This window comes from Tenrec ecaudatus, chromosome 10, assembly GCF_050624435.1.
Source record: "Tenrec ecaudatus isolate mTenEca1 chromosome 10, mTenEca1.hap1, whole genome shotgun sequence".
NCBI classification, from domain to species: domain Eukaryota; kingdom Metazoa; phylum Chordata; class Mammalia; order Afrosoricida; family Tenrecidae; genus Tenrec; species Tenrec ecaudatus.
The window spans coordinates 26027418-26044526 of NC_134539.1; the positions used below are offsets into that span (position 1 = coordinate 26027418).

The following is a 17109-nucleotide window of genomic DNA, read 5'->3' on the forward strand; positions in this document are numbered from 1 at the left end:
GAAGAGAAAAATAGGTTTTCCATAGTGGATTAATCACAAGTTAACTGTCAACTGGGTAATATGCGCTTGAATTATTATGAATGTGAGGGTAAGTCAAAAAGTATTGCTATGAGGATTCTGGTCCATATACATATGGGTTTTTTTCTACAAACAGAACACGTTTAAGGGACTTCTCTGCAGTGTAATCCCGAGAGTGGCTCGGGGTCACCGCTTCTGCGATCACCACCCGGGAGGTTAAGCAGCCCTCTGCATTCAGTGGAAGGCTGCAAACATGTTTTCTCATTAATACATTTATCCTAGTTTCGTTAGAATGACTTGAAAGAAGAAAAAAGAGGCTATTCCAAGCAGTGGGTTCTGAGGGGATCTCCTGGATCAAGGCAGAGACGTCATCTCAGAAGGTTATGCCGGCCGTTTCATTTGAAGCCAAAGGGGTGGTTGTAGGTTTTCTCAAAGGATGGCAATAAGACAACCATCAGGCTTATTAAGGCATTTGACAAACATTAAAAACCTCAATGGTGAAAAAAAGACTAGAAAAATGGGCTGAGGAGGTTTCTACAGTTCACATGCTCATTGTTCAAAGGCATGAGAATTTTGTTGGGACGCTCCCTCCCTGTCACCTTACTGCCCTGAATTTAGATACTTTGTAGGATATATTCTAAATGACTTTAAATTGCTAACAACATTCAGTTTCTTTCCAGAAAAAAACTAATGTTGGAGATAATAATTCATTATCAATTGCCAGTATTCTCGTGTCCATAGAATGCTTTAATTTTAACCTCCTCTCGTCCTTTTCAAAAACCTCTCTTGTCCTCTTTTATGAGGAAAAAACCCCTCTCTGTAGTGCAGGGTAATAGTGGCAAAAAGACCACTTTCACATGTATAAATGTTGACATTTATACATCCAAATATGTGCTGCACATGTACTTTTATATGTGTATGGTAACAGTCCATTAGTTTTGTTTTTCTACTATTCTGTGCTCACCCTTGATAACTCATGCAACAGTATACACGTTTTTTGTTAGAAATTTACTTGTAAGAACGTGACCTCTTTAGTTAAGGATTTCATTATTTCTTACCCGACGTACGGCAGTAGCTGCCTATCTGGTCCCACCACCTCCGGTCTTCCCCCCTCTCCCATTCATCCAACACAGTGCCACCATTTCTACCAAGAAAACACCCACTATAAACCACCTGGGCTCATCCAGAACTTCCCAGAGCTGGGTTTTACTGGGTTGTTTCTTGCCTTTTTTTAGTTCATTGGTTTTTTCCTCCAATGACCCTTCTCGTTAACTGTGCAGTTCGCCTCTGAGGAAGGAGACCGCCTCTTCCAGATGGATTTATTTTTTTCTTGAACAGAGTTAACATTATTTTTTAGACACAGATAAATTTGTTTTGGAAAAATAGTTGTTTCCTATCTGTGAACCCCACATGAACTTAATATGAAAACTCAAGCCTTACAAAAAAGTATGTGCAGTGAAAAGGGGTGCCTCTTCCCCTCCGGTTCAGCCACAACCTTCAGAGGGAGTCACTTGACCGTCTGATGCCACCCTTTAGACCCACAGTAATGTGCCAGGGTTTTGTACTAGTGAGGAAATGGGATGAAAAGAGCATGGGACTTTCCACAAACTTCTGGAAGACCGTACACATAGAAACTTTTTCTTAATGGAGTAATGCGGGGTAATTATTGTGTATTGGAGTCATTTTCCCTCTATGTAATCTCCATTCTTCGTTATAAGGTGGATAGTTCCTTCTGAAAAATGGCATGCCTTAGCAACCAATGTCAGAGGATTTATACAGTAATGCCTGGCACCTATTAAACAGTCACAATTAGTACATATTAAATAGTCATTGTTGAGTTTTCTCATTGACATTTGAATTGTTTCTAATTATTTATTACCAAGAACAATGCCAAAGTACACATTTCTGTTCATACATGTTGTTCAGCTTGAGTATGTCTCAGGAATACTTTCTCAGTGTGCAATTATAAATAGAAAGTTATATGTGTAATTTTGATTTTTTAATAATTTCTTTGTAGAAATGTTTGTGCATTTTATATAACCAATAACAATGTGCAAAAGTGCTTTCTCCCCAATGCTATTTATAAAAATTTTAGTTTCTGTTGCTCAAGCTAATATCCACAGAGCTCTACCATTCCTAAAAGTGTGTGTACGTTCCCAGAGGCCTGAATTGATAATACTGCCGTTATCCACAAGGTGGGGCTGGTTTTCTGGTAGTCTAAATAAACAGACCAGAATCAGGGAATGCAATTCACCAAGTAGAGAGTATTCAGTCATCTATCTCTCCAGTGGGATTTTTAGAGTTGATTACTCACTAAAATGTATCTCTGTTTTTATTGTGTCCAGTATCTTCTCAAAGATTGATTAGATTATAAAACAGAATAGCATTCAGTTTATTAACATATCACAGACATGTAAATAACTAGCTGCTAAACTGTGATTAATATATATTGTAACAAAATAAGACAAAGTGCTGTAAGCGGGTTAGATATATTTTACTGTTGTAAGTTCTGAATGCCTGGCAACTTATCCTATAATTTTTATCACTGTTTCCCAAAGCAGGCGGTACCGCCCCTTGGGCGGCACTGGAACAATCCAAGGGGGCTACAGAACGCTGTCCTGGACTTTATGGACTTTAGTACCTGTGGGACGCTGGGTAATATTTTTTCTGAAAAGGGAGTGGTAGGCCAAATAAGTTTGGGAATCTATGATTTAGATGCTTCTTTTAAGAGTAAGAAGGAGTCCTGGTGGCACAATGGTTACGACTTAAGCTGCTAAGGAACCTCAAGGTCAGCAGTTCAAAATCCCACCCTTGAGAGAGTTCACCATTTCAAACCTCACAGAGCTCCTGTAGAGTTGCTATGAGTTGATGCTCGCTCAATGAGAGCGCATTTGGTTTGGTTTTTCGGTTGTAAGAGTAACGGAACATGAACCATAACCTTTTTCTTGATCTGCAGAATTGCAAGCAAAGATTGGAAGCTGTTGTACTTTTATTATTAAGAGTTACAGTCTCAGACACCCATAGGGGGCAGTTCTATCCTGCGCTACAGGGTTGCTCTGAGTCAGAGGCGGCTCGATGGCAGGGGTTTTCTTTAGAGAAATGGCCCCGCCAAAATGTAAAATATCTTACAGACCGTGTGATGCTACACCAACTCTGCGTGTGGGCAAAGATGAGGCTGACTGCTCCCGGAAAGATGCAGTCTGAGAGACGCAACGAGGCAATCCTGCTCTTTTTATAGGGTTGCTATGCGCTGGAATGGACTCGGTAGCAGTGAGAGGGAGAGTTTGCCGAATGTAGCAAGGTGACATTTAATAGGACACCCAAACTAATTAAAGCTGCAGTAGATATGTGGGTGACTTATCACATGTGAAGATGATAGTTTATGCATATGGCTGCCGGCACAATCAAAGTCCTAGGTGCCTCAGCAGCAAGATCATTCTGTCGGCTGCGAGAGGTGATACTCGTGGAATCTTAAATCTCCCGGCACTCCAGCTGAGAAGGAACACAAAGCACGGGAACACGTTCAGAGTCGAATGACCAGAGTGATGAACACTGTGTCGGAAGGTTTTCAAATTCATGTTACAGTTTTGGTATCTTTTCTAGGAGAAATGAATCAGAAGTACAAGGAACTGAAAAAGAGAGAGGAAAATATGGACAGTAAGTTCTCACCTCACAGATGTGAAGAGACTGTATTCTAAGATTCACGTGCACTGTTCGTTTGTGCCAAGGCACACATCTTTGGGGGACATTTCCTTGCTCATTCTGAATGCAGGAGTGGCGACTTTTAAAGTTTCCTTGTATTGTCGAGATGAGAACAACTGGGCTTGAAAGGGTTGAAAGAAGGTAAAATGGTTTGTAAGGAATTTTCACTCAGGCTAATGAAAGCAGTGAGCATGTACACTTTGTGTTTGCTTTGCGTTTTTTTGAGCGGTCCTCTTAGACCTGCAAGTCAGAGTTTATGTGGTCAGAGGTAACCATCTCAGCAGCAGCCTCTCTTATCATGTTTACGACTCCGCAGCTTTTATTGACACTTTCGAGGAAACTAAGAATCAGGAACTGGAGCGGAAGGCGCACATCGAAGCCAGCATCGTGGCTCTTCTGGAGCACTGCAGTCGCGTAAGTGCCGCGCCCACCCTGCTGTCGTCCCACTGCGGTCCCTGTGGGCGCCTTTTCCAGTGCCTCTCAAAACGAGCGCCCACCCACCATCGTAGCCGCTCTCTTACCTCTTTCCTTTAAATTGCTCCTGCCCCTTATCTGGTTCCTTGAAGTTGTTAATGTTTATCTCCCTTGTAAAATGTCAGCAAGCTAGTAAATGTCACCATTCATGTTTGCCTCCCTAGTAAAATGCCAGGGGAGGGGGTGGGACATGTGCACGACTTCTGTATTCAGCACCGAGTAAGTGTTGCGCCTTCTTCCGTCGTTAATTGTTCCAAGCTTGTCGAAATAACACGTGCACAGATAATTTCAAAATCTAGGCATTATTCTGAGCACGTTACCATAGTTTTACACTGATTTGCTTTGTAATTAGAAAGGATTCTTTGTTCACTTAATGAACTGAATGTCTAGAGTTATCAAAAAAAAAAAAGCATTTATTGAACTTCTTCCGGGAAAGAAAATGCATGCTCTCATTTCTATATTCTAGATATTTCAAGACTCCGGGTGAGATCCTAAAGTGATGTAGTTGAATATTTTCTATAGTCACAGAAACAAAGCCAGTGAAAGATAAATAATTCTGAAGGTTAGCCTAGATTCCCTGAGAGAAACCAGTGGATGATATACTTTAAAAAAGAATGCTTAATCAGAACATCACATTTTAGAAAGTGTTTCCCAAGGGTTTTCTGGAAGCATTTAATGAGTGGAGTTTTCCCCATTTTTTCCCTCTGCAAATTCAGAATATAAATCGTATGAAACAGATATCTTCTATTACCAACCAAGAGCTGAAGATGATGCAAGATGACCTCAGTTTTAAATCCACTGAAATGCAGAAATCACAGAGCACAGCTAGGAATTTGACTTCAGGTGAGAAAGCCAGCTTGCTTCCAACATCTCCCCCTCTCTCCTGAAGCAGATAGGCATTTATCAATATTTATACATTTTCGGTTTCTTTGATTTTTTTTTAAAACTTCACTTCACCAAACAATGATTGCCTTTTGCCTCAGTCATTCTGTGCCTCAGAATTGGGTGATCTTTTTACCTCATCTTATTAACATTACATTGTGACAATCTCCTTTATTTAAAAGATTAATTGGGAGACTTGTGGAGAAGAGTGGCACAATGGTTAAAGTGCTCCACAGCTAAGCTGAAGGTGGGTGATTTGAATCCACCTGCTACTGCTTGGGAGAAAGAGGTGGCTGTCTGCTTCTTTGAAGATTGCGGCCTTGGAAACCCCATGGGCAGTTCTACCCTGCCCTGTACGGTTGCCATGAGACCAGAACAACTGGCAGCAATGAGTTTGCTTTGGGTAGTGAACACATGCCCCACGTCTGCGCTGTAACCCGAGGATACCAAAAACAACCACCAGTTGCCCTTCAGTTGGATTTCGACTCATGGCAACCCCATGTATACCAGTAGAAATGTGCCTGTGGCTGGGCTCTCTAGAGAAACACAGCAGTGAAACTTAGATACATATATATTGTCCTTCTTCTTTTGGAGATCATGGAACTTTGCATTCCACTTTTATGAATCATTTCCCAAACCTAGAATTAGAATACTTTGTATATTCAACCCGTAGGTTAAAATTGGTCCTCCCAGATCTTGGGGTTAGAGAAGGGTAAAACAAACCACAGCCACAGGGGTAAATATGATCATGCAGTATAAATAATACATAGTTGCATAGCTAATATGCTATATGTGTAGTATATGCATATTAATAATGTATTAGTAAAGGGAAAAGAGCCACAAAACCTCCGGAGGGGCCGATAGAGAAGGGAAAAGTTGGGAAACACTGGCGGAGTGCCTGCGGAAAGAGGCAGTCTGTCCGCAGCAGTTTTTATTTATATTTTTGGAAAGGAAACTCCAGGGAGTAAACAAATGTGCTGATGGCAGAATATTTCAGACACATTTCCCCAGGTCAAAGTGGCTCCTTCTGAGAGTTTGCTATTATGTACACACTGCTTGGTAAACTCTGCAGCTTCATAGCATATCAGAAGGAACTGGACTGCATCCTCTTCCTGCCGCTTCCCTCGGAGAAGCTTTTGGCTTTTCAGAAACCTGTTGTTAAAGGAAGATAAACTTTATGCCTGTGCCACCCAGTCCTTTTCCCCTGGGGGAGGGAGAAAGCATTTTCTGCAGGAAAAAAAATGTATACCTTCTACTATTCATTTATCTTCGAATTAAGCTTGCCGTTCAGTTTATATTGCTGTTTCACAGCGGTCAGTACAAGTACATTTCTTTAGAGCTTTAAATATCTTAAGCCTGTATATTATTCAACACATGGATTCTCCTCATAACTCTTTCTAACCCTGTAGAGATAAGAATTTAGTAACAACAAACCATCACATGTAGTAGAATTAGAGGTGAAAAAAGGGAAGCCACGTTCAAATCGATATATAAACTTGACCCTAATCCATGCCTGACTACTGTTCCATACATGCATCAGGTAGATTTTTGTGGGGGGAAGTATTAGTTGGAAAATGAAAGAATCAAGTAAACATTTAGATGCTGCTCACCCTGTGGGGACATAATTGAGAGTTTGCATCCAACTCAATCAACATCCTTCAAAGGAACACAATAGAGTGCAGTCTCTACAGCATTTACAATGCTCAGTGTACTAGCAAAAAAATTACATGTATGAAAACAGGAAAATGTGACTCAAGGGGAAAAGCAGTCACTATAAGTAAAAAGGCTGCAGAGATGGCGTCTGACCTCCCCTGACTTCACAAGGGGGGAGGGAATCAAGCTCCACATCAGCCCAAGGCAATTTCAGTCCGACAGCTCAGACATGGCTCCTTCCTCGCACAGCACTCTGTGTCTCAGCTGGGTTTGATCGTTCACTGCAATGGCTGCTCAGAACTGAAAATACTCACTTGTCTGGGCTTTATCAGGGAAGTTATCAGGTTACAATTCAGGAGAAGACACAGTTGATTGGTCAGGACCACCTCTTCCCAACCATGCCTGCAGGCTCTGGTCCTTGGCCTCTCAGCCACATGAATATTTATTCTATGAATATTTGTCTTGCTCAGGTAATGTGATAAAGCTCTTCTTAGGGCTGCTACAAAGAGCATAGGGCTTCATGATAAGCCTCAGCTCGAAGGTGTTCTAGTTCTGTGGGTCAGCAAACCTAGCTCTCGCCATCAAGTGCCTGGAAGCAGCTCACACATTAAATGTCTTTCCTGGCTGAAGCCACTCGGCTTTACCCCGTCTGTGGACCAGGAAGCCCATCACTCTGCCTTGTGCCCTAGCTCTGCTGCTTCTCCTCTGCCAGTCTTCTCGTGTCAGCTTTAGGTCCCTGGGTTGAGAATCTTCAATGTGCAGGCTTCTCAGGGTCCAAAGATGTGCTCTACTCCTGGCTTATTTCTGTTGATGGGGGTGCTAATCCTCCCTTCGTGCCTCTTTGACAGTTCATTTTATACCAAGTAGCAGAGCAGGCTTTATTTCCATGCTTGAGTTCCAAGTTTTTCTAATCGAAATTAGTTCTGGTAACACCACTCTTGAGTGAATCATATCATCCTTTCAGCATCTTCTCCCACCTTCCCTTGCCAAGACCCACCAGGAAAAGAAAAAATACACCCAGGCTGGGTGGTCCTGGCCAGTCGCTGCAAAGACTATCGCTAGAAGAAATCGCTGTACCACACCATCCACTAAGCCTAAAATAATCCAGATCGTGAAATTTAAAAAAAAATTATATAAACATGTTCAAGGGTTTAAAGAAAAGTAAAATTATAATAAATGAATAGATGGGGACTCTCACAAAGAAATGGAAATTACAAATAAATTCTAGAATTGAAAAAAAATGAAAGTACCATAACAAAACTGAAAAAATTCACTTGATAATTATAATAGAAGACTAGAGATGGGGGGGGGGAGTGAATGAACTTGAGGTGTGATTAATAGAAATTGTCCAAATTGAAGAATAATTAAACACAGAACCAAAGTGACCTGAGGGATGATATTGTGTAATTGGAATCCCAGGTGAAGAGAGAGAATAAGGGAGAAGATGTAATTGCAGAAATAATGGCTGAAAAATCCCAAAATTTGATGAAAAACTTAGGCTACAGATCCAAGAAGCTCATCGAACCCACGCAGGATTCAGACAAAGAAAACCACACATTTTCATAAGTGAAAAAGCAGGCATTCAGAACGGTTCCTGATCCCTGCCTCATGCACTGTGGCTGCGTGTGTGCTCTACCTAGCGGTTACCCCGGGTATTGCACGTGCTTGTTGAATCATCTGTTTTCACCTCTGGTGTTGACGCCTTGAGGGAGACAGCGTTTGTGCTCACTTCCATAAAATGTCAGCAGCTAATACATCATAGAAACTCAATATTTTTAATGGAGTAATGAGATACCCATGAAGTATGTATATGTAACTATAAAATGGTGCTATATCTATATATTTGATAAACTTGATTTTGTTTTATTTATTCCATATAGACCATAGGTTCCCAACCTTATTGTGAGGGAAAGGCCAGCCCCCCACAACTAATCGCGGGTTCAATAGGCGCAATTGTACGGTTAAAATATATATAAATATTATAATAAAGTCATAGAGAACATGAGAGATTAAAAGAGAGACTGAAATAATGGAGTCAGACACATTTCATGGTAGCTTGCTCACCTTAGCCTCACTTGATGGTCCACGTGGAAAGAGAGACCAGAGGGCAGGAGAGAGGGGGAGGGGAAGGAGGACAAGGGGAAAGGGAACAGGGGAGATGGGACGGGAAGAGGAAGGGGGAGCCAACGAGAGGATCTTTATCGCTAACCCAGGATTATATATATTTGGGGGCGGCGTGCAAACCCTCTAATTACAGGTAAAGACACATCACAGGAAGGGGGATATTATAGGTAATACAGCAATGAGAGGGGTGCAATCTAGAGATATACACGCAATAGGAAGATGAGGGATTAAGGGTATAGATCTGACAAGTTGGGTGGATCCTAGATTTAGGATGGGGGCCTAACTTTGAATGTCACTGAGCCGGTTTGACATGGTCTCTAGCTCACTATAGTAGCCATTATCAGTAGGGTGTATACCTCATCTACAGGAACCAGACTGATGTTCACAAGCCTTTAGGGAGAAATAGCCCATTGTCCTTAACAGCAGGCCCTACTTGTGGTGGGGCCAGACAGTAGTCTGGCAACCGACTGCCTTCAGGGAGATAACTTGACAGTCATTTACCATTAGCTGCCAGCAGTGTCTTAAGTCTAACATAAATTTGGGGGAGATGATTTGGGAGAAATCTTTGTTTACTACACCTTATTTGACCTAGCACCTCTTTTTCAGAAAAAAATTACTCAGTGCCCCCATGATAATTAAAATTTTTGTACTGAAGCCCATAATCCAGGATAAAATCTAGGTATCTACTTTTGTAGCCGCCCCTGCCAGAGCACTCCAGTGCCCACCAAGTGGTGGGATTGCCCACTTTGGGTGTAAACTGTGTGCGTGAGATTTAAAAATACCTCGTTATCTCATATATTATTAGATAAGAAAAGACACCTGTGTGTTACATGTTTGTATGACCGTGGAGGCAGGTATGGTAACTATGCATCAAGTAATGCCGATTACCTGGCGATGAGGACTTTTTCCCTCTGTTGTTCTTCATCTTTTCTCCCTGGCTATAGTGAATGTGGGCACCTAGAATGTGCCTGGTACAGCTGGCCTCACATCTCCTTCCTGTGTGAAAGGGAGGAAGCCTTGTTAATCGTGGCCTCGCATCACTGCGTTTCAGATAGTCAGCGTCTACAGCTGGATCTACAAAAAATGGAGCTCCTGGAGAGTAAGATGACTGAGGAGCAGCAGTCTCTGAAAGGTAAAATCAAGCAAATGACCGCAGATCTGGAGACCTATAACGATTTGACAGCGCTGAAGTCATCAGGCGAAGAAAAGAAAAAGGTAAGTGCTAACAGATCGTACAAAGTGACCATCCAAGTTGTTTCTTGTGGATACAATTTAACATTGAGGTGGTTTATGGGATTGGTTATCTTTAGTTGATTATTTGATATGTAAAGTAAGAAAAAATAATAAAACTGTTTACATATATATTAGAGATTTAAAGTGACTTTAAAATTTTAAAAAATCATTTTATTAGGGGCTCACACAACTCTTTTTATAATCTGTACATACATCATTTGTGTCCTGTGTATTTGTACATATGTTGCCATCATCATTCTCAAAACACTCACTCTCCACCTGAGCCCCTGGCATCAGCTCCTCATCTTCTCCTCCCTCCCCACTCTCCCACTCCCTCTGAAACCTTGATAATTTATAAATAATTATTATTTTAACATATCTTACACCATCTGACGTCTTCCTCACCCAGTTCTCTGCTGTCCGTCCTCCAGGGAGGAGGTTACATGTAGACCATGTCATCTGTTTCTCCCTCACCCTCCCTCCACCTTCCCAATATCATCACTCTCACCACTGATCCTGAGGGCCTCATCTGTCCTGGATTCCTCGTATTTCCAGTTCCTATGTAAGGTTTTGTAAGGTAGAACTGAGATCATGATAGTGGGGGGGGGAGGAAGCATTCAAGAACTAGAGGAAAATTGTATGTTTCATCGTTGCTACACTGCACTCTGGCTCGTCACCTCCCCACAGCCCTTCGGCAAGGGGATATTCAATTTCCACCAGATGGGCCCTGGGTCCCCACTATGCACTCCCCCTCATTCACAGCGCTATGATTTTTTTTTGTCTTTGATGCCTGATACCTGATCCCTTTGATGCCTTGTCATCTCATAGGTGACTTAAAATTTTAAACTTACTGCTATTGAGTCCATTCTGACTCAGAGCAACCCTCTAGGGCAGAGTAAAACTGCCTCTGTGGGTTTGAGATGGTAGCTCTCTATAGGCATAGAGAGCCAAGTCTTTTCCCCGAGCATCAGCTGGCTGGTGGCTTCAAACTCCTGACCTTGGGGTTAGCAGCTTAACATGTAACTATTGTGCCACTAGCTGCTATCGAGTTGACTACAGCCCATGATGACCCCATCTGCTTCATAATTTTCAATGAATGATTTTTTGGGGGAAATAAATCAGCAGCCCTTTCTCCCAAGGCATTTGTAGGCCAGCTAAACGTCCAGTCTTGTTGGTAACCATGGCAGAGCATCACTGTTTGCATTGCCTAGGAACTCCCAAGTTGCTACATGATAGAGAGCATGTCACATAATAAGATATTCATAAAATGCAGGTACAGCTCCACTTAAAACCTGGCAGTAAGGTTTCATTGCTGTGTACATTGATAATTAAAAGTAAGTTTGGGGGGTGTTGGTGGTAGGCGTGGCAGCCTTAAGAACCCACCTTTATTTAGTTTACGCTCATAGCTTTTTATTGTTCCAAGGCCATTATTACAACGATATTTTAGAGTAGCTATCACTCGGGCAGAATTTCATCAGAATGCATTCATCAAAATTGTTTGTCAAGTGCAATTTCTGTTCGCCTACCCAATAAATCACTATGGCCTGTAATTATTTCTTTTTCATTCTCTGTAGAAACTACATCAAGAGAGAACAGTATTATCAACTCATAGAAATGCTTTTAAGAAACTAATGGAGAAATTAAATGCAGACTACGAGACACTGAAAACACAACTGCAAGAAAATGAGACACATTCTCAGGTGAGGAGGGAAAGCAGCCTCTGGGATTCATCCCCTCAGGCTGTCGGTCACGTACTTTTCATTCATGTTCTCACCCTCAAGCAACCCTGGGCTTCATTTTCCTACATGTGCTTTATGTATCGTCCCAAGTCCTCTGGCTTGAACCTAGCCCACTTCTTCACAATCCCACTCAAACTTGCTGCTTTCCCGCCTCTGCAAGCTTAGAGTAGAAGCCTGCCACGTGCTAGCTTTCCACACTGGTGAAGAATAGGGCATGTCTATTGCAGAATCACGAAATAAAGCCCAGTGAACTGTGCCTCACAATTCAGGAGAGAGAACTGTCACTTGGTGCGGGTCTGTCTGTGCGTGCACTGAGGACATGTGTGCACACACGTTAGATAGACGCAAATACCTACACGTTTATCTTTTGCATTCACAGAAATGGCATCAAATTATATATATTAGTTGAAGCTTGCTTTTCACGATTTAACTATGTACTATAAATACTGCTCTCCCTTGTCAACAGATGTTTTTCTTCTAAAATGTGATTGCTAGCAGTGTAGATTTTCTACTACATGAATGTATCATAATTTACTTAACTAGTTCCTTGTTATAGGAGTGTTAGGTTATTTCTAGTTTTTAAATTGTTCACATAATGTCATGAAGTCAGATCCTTGAATTTCTTGTTTTACAACTCTTGAATATTTATTTGGGAAGCACAAGTGTGCCAGTTCCATTCTTATACCACTTCGCCCATTGGTAATTGCATAAACTGTGTCTGAGGTTGTTCCGGGTTATGATTTATAAAGGTTGAACGCAGTAGACATTCACTCCTTTCTCTGTGTAATAATATTGTCATAGACCATGAACAACAAAATGATGTCTCTTGAATTCCCATTACCTAAAATTAATCAGTGTTAACATAATGATGTGATACCTTTATGGAATTGTTTTCTCTTTGTAATTTTGTACACATACTAATATGCTGTGTTTATTAAAAACAGAACCATACATGCAGCCCTTAAACTTGCTTTCTTCATTAAAATAGAAGCTGTCCCTTCGATTCTTCTAAAGATGTAAAGTTTCATATAAAATTTTGCCACGCCGCTAAAAGCTTGTAAATCACTAATTTACTGAATCCAAATGAACAATCAGTCATTCTGTCTCAACTTTATAATATGCCAACCTAGAAACAGGTGGATGTCTAAGTGACAAGGTCATCTTAGCGCACTTCGAGAGGTTTTTTGAGTGTTGCCATTTCTTACTGAACCCTGGTCATCCTCCTCCCCGGAAGAGATGCGGAGGAGGAGGGAGATACTGCCAAACACTGCTTCTTAGAGCCAGGCTGTGGCCACTTTCGATTCCCACACCAGGTGCTTATCATTTTTCTAACTACTGATAACAACAAATCTTAGCACAAACCACAGTTTAAAAATCTTTCTAATATTTAATCAGAGGAAATTCTAGTGAATCTTTTAAGCGATTTTGTGGGAAATTGGTTTAGACATCTGTAATCCTTTCCATGAACAGAAGCTGTAAATAAGCTATGTCTTTTTTGTTGGATGCTGTTGAATTGATGCTGACCCATCCAACCCCCATGGGATGGAGTAGCCCTGGCCCATAGTAGAAAAAACCATACGGTGGTCTGACGATCATTTTTATGAAAGCTAATCGCCAAGTCCTTTTCTATGGGAGCCACCCACGTGGGGAGTCCCAACTGGCTGGCAACCCTTTGGCAGTAGTATTTTTTGTGTAGCACGTCCTTGGAGGTCTGTTGCATGATACATCCTCCTCTCTGGATGAGACAGAGGCCTGGCCCCTGGCTTTCCTGAAGAGCATTAGGGATTCATCGCTGACAACTGTGGCCTGCTTCCTCGGGCCTCTCTCACCTTTACGTCCTATCTGAGAGTACTCACTCTGATATGGAACTGCTCATTTAAAACAGGCCATTCACATGGTAATTTATTACAATTTACCCTAATATCTAGATGTATCTATTTGGAGGAAACAATGAGACAGATGCTACATCAACACTGAATGTGGCCTTGAAAATAAGTTAACATAAGCAGAGTAAGGAATATTATTAGTGCTACTTACTTGAAATGTCCAGGGTAAACATGATTTTAGGATTCATTTCTCAGACAGTCCTTTGCTTAGAGGAAAAACTATATGCATCTTAAAAAATAAAGCCCACAACCCAGAGTCCAAGGTTAATTAAATCAGTAAAACAATTTAATTCTGTAATTGTAAAGTTGTCTTCTGAGGAAGCTCCATTAACATAATATCCACATTAGCTTCCTGTTGATGCAGAAATTATTGTAATCATGCCAACTTTTGCCAGCCCTTTTATAATCTTCACCCTGCAGCTCTGCTCTTATCTCAGCTGGTAGACTTAGACAGGAAATTTAGCCCTGGAAATAAGGAAGTTTCCCCTATATAGCTGCACTTTTGATAATCTTAGAATATATGTTACATTTGTGGAGACAGATTTCGAGGCGAGATTCCCGTCGTGTCCCATGCCTCTGTTCACGTTCTTGTAGCAAAAAGGAAAGAAACAATACATTGCCTTCCAGTTGGCACAGTCACTGATGCGATAGATATTTTCCAGTTAAAAGAAACATGTGAAGTGACACTTGCATGTGTTTATCAATGTATCTGCTGTGCTGAATTATCCCCACATTTCCGTTGTGTTTGTGGTGGCTTTATCGTAATACAAGTACAAATCTGCTAAGATTTGAAGTTGAACTCTCTTTTCTTATCCCCTGTTAAGGATGCATAATTATTTTGATTTGGGGCACTTGTTAACATTTTTCTTTTGTGTTTTTAGCTTACAAATCTGGAAAGGAAGTGGCAACACCATGAGCAAAATAACTTTGTGATGAAAGAATGTATCCTTCAGAAAGCTGAGAATGAACTTTCTTTATAGACTTACAAAAAAACCCAACTCAATTGTACACACACATCAAATTCCTAATATGTACAAAAACACTGAGCTAAGTTCTGGGGGAGAGGGCAAATGAAAAAGTCTTGATTCTTATTCTCTAAGAGTTCAAATTAAAAACCAAACTCACGACTGGGGAGTCAAGTCTTACAACAACCCTAGAAGACAGAGTAGCACTGGCCCTTGGGCTTCTGAGATGGTAACTGTTTACAGGAGTAGCAAGCCTCATCTTTGTCCCACAGAGCAACTTAGGGTTTCCAACTTCTGATCATGCAACCCAACTCATAACCTACTACGCTAGACAGGGTTCTCTAGAGCAGCGGTTCCCAAACTGTGGGTCATGACCCCTTTGGTGGTCGAACGACTCTTTCACAGGGGTCACCCAATTCATTACAGTAGTAAAATTGTACTTATGAAATAACAATGAAAATAACTTTATGGTTTGGGGGTCACCACAACATATGAGGAACTATATTAAAGGGTCTCGGCATTAGGAAGGCTGAGAACCACTGCTCTAGAGAAACAAAACCAGGACACTTATGATTTTATGTATATTTATGTAGGTAGATATATAACATAAGAAATAAACAGCTAAATAATCTATAGAGCAGTACAAATGGCTCAGTGCAACTCACTTCAGTGTTGTACATATGTTGCCATCATTATTTTTCTAAACATTTACTTTCTATTTGAGTCATTGATATCAGCTCCTCTTTTTTCCTCCCTCCCCATTCCATCCTTGTGACCCCTTAATTATAAATTATTATTTTCATATCTTATACCAACCGCTATCTTCCCCCCCCCATTTCTGCTGTTCGTCCCCTTGGAGGTGTAGGGTCTAGTGGGGGTTGTTATGTGTCGATGACTGTGATCAGTCCCCCCTAAGTGACTAAGACAAGTGTGTTACCTAGAGAACTTGTCTGCAGTCATCCCTTGATCTCAGGAACGTGCTTAAATATCTTTCATTTGAAATAAACCTGTGTGTTTAATGTTCTTCTGAATATTAGGCTGGTCCAAAACTCGAATTGGATTGTTACATTAACTATAAAAGAGTCTTTTTACAATGGAGGAAAGTTTTTGAACCACAGTTGGCTTGGCTGATGAGGTTTCTTTCGGTGTCTAATCTGTTAAAAGAATGTCGTGGTGTTGTTTTATTTTTAAATCTAGTTATCCTTTTTTCTTCACTATCCCCAGTTTTCATTTAAAAAAATGCCAGTGTAAATCGGTTCCTTTCTGGTACCCTAGACGAATATTTTTACCAACAGTGTATTCCTTAACACTTTATTAGTCATTGCAACCAAGAGTCAAGAGAGTGATTACCGGCCAATTATGAAGAACGTGAGCAAACAGATCGCAGATTACAACAAGACCATCGTGGATGCCCTGCACAGCACTAGTAGAAACTGACACAAAGGCAACGAGCGGCCAGGCCCCGGAGGAGCGGTCCCGATGCTGGCCTCTCCCTGAACTAAACTGACGCACCCAAACTCCGCCTTGGAGAGTTTTACTAAACATTTCTGAATTTATTGCTTGTTCATTGCATTATTGTCTATGATGTACATTTGATCCTTAGATATGTAAACAAAATTCAATCCATAGTGAGAACTTGACCTTGGAGAGGAGATGTGCAGTGATTGGTTCTAACTAGAATTTTTAACCAGAAAGAAAGTAGAAAAATTGGCCTATCCTTGAATGTATATATGTGTTTGCATTATAACAATGAGAAGTTTGGCAGGGGTTGGGAAAAAAAACACTGGAAATTTCTTGAACCAAACAAAGTTTCCAACTTCCACTCTAAATTACTCATTTTATATATGATATTTGGGGAACATAATTGAGTAGGATTCCTTTAAACTAAAATGTGTTATCTGAGGGAAATGCTCATTAATGTCTTTTCCTTCCTCTCAGAGCCTTCCAACAAATCCAATAGGAATATTCTCTGCTGGGATACAGCACTAGGCTATTTCTTGGTCTGGAAGCTCTATCCGTGTTAAAATAATACCTTGTAAGTCACGTGGAAAGAAGCTACAGACTGAACAAACATGCCGGGCAGGGTTACCAATGAAGATCAACATGGGAGAGTTAGCAAGGCTCTGTTTTTTTTCCTCATCCGTATCCTGTATCAATAAGTAAACATGACTTCTTGCTACTCTCTCTCACTAACTGGGGAGTCCTTCCTGGGGCCAGTCATCTGGTCATAACGTTAAGGTGCAAAATGCAGAGCCAGGATGAGAGCTTGGAGGAGTGCCATTCACACAAGAGATGAAAGGCTTGTTCGTGGCAGCTTCTGGGTCTCTGGCTGTCTCTTGGGCCAGTTTTTCTGTAATGTTCCTTTTGTGGTAACAGTCTTAGTAAACTATACCATTCTGATTTCAACTAAGAAGAAATCAGTATTGTCCCACT

At 41.1% G+C, this 17109-nt stretch overlaps 1 protein-coding gene across 1 annotated transcript in view; it reads left to right on the forward strand.

The window, feature by feature from the left end:
• The window catches only part of IFT74 (intraflagellar transport 74), a 54748-nt gene extending 38516 nt beyond the window's left edge, over window positions 1–16232 (forward strand). Inside the window, exons 14-20 of the mRNA XM_075560006.1 lie at window positions 3622–3675; window positions 4037–4134; window positions 4911–5037; window positions 9905–10068; window positions 11661–11786; window positions 14593–14653; window positions 15995–16232. Coding sequence (XP_075416121.1) covers window positions 3622–3675; window positions 4037–4134; window positions 4911–5037; window positions 9905–10068; window positions 11661–11786; window positions 14593–14653; window positions 15995–16113 — 749 coding nt within the window. The 3' untranslated portion in view covers window positions 16114–16232. The remainder of the gene's footprint in view (window positions 1–3621; window positions 3676–4036; window positions 4135–4910; window positions 5038–9904; window positions 10069–11660; window positions 11787–14592; window positions 14654–15994) is intronic.
• The last annotated feature ends 877 nt before the right edge of the window (window positions 16233–17109 follow it).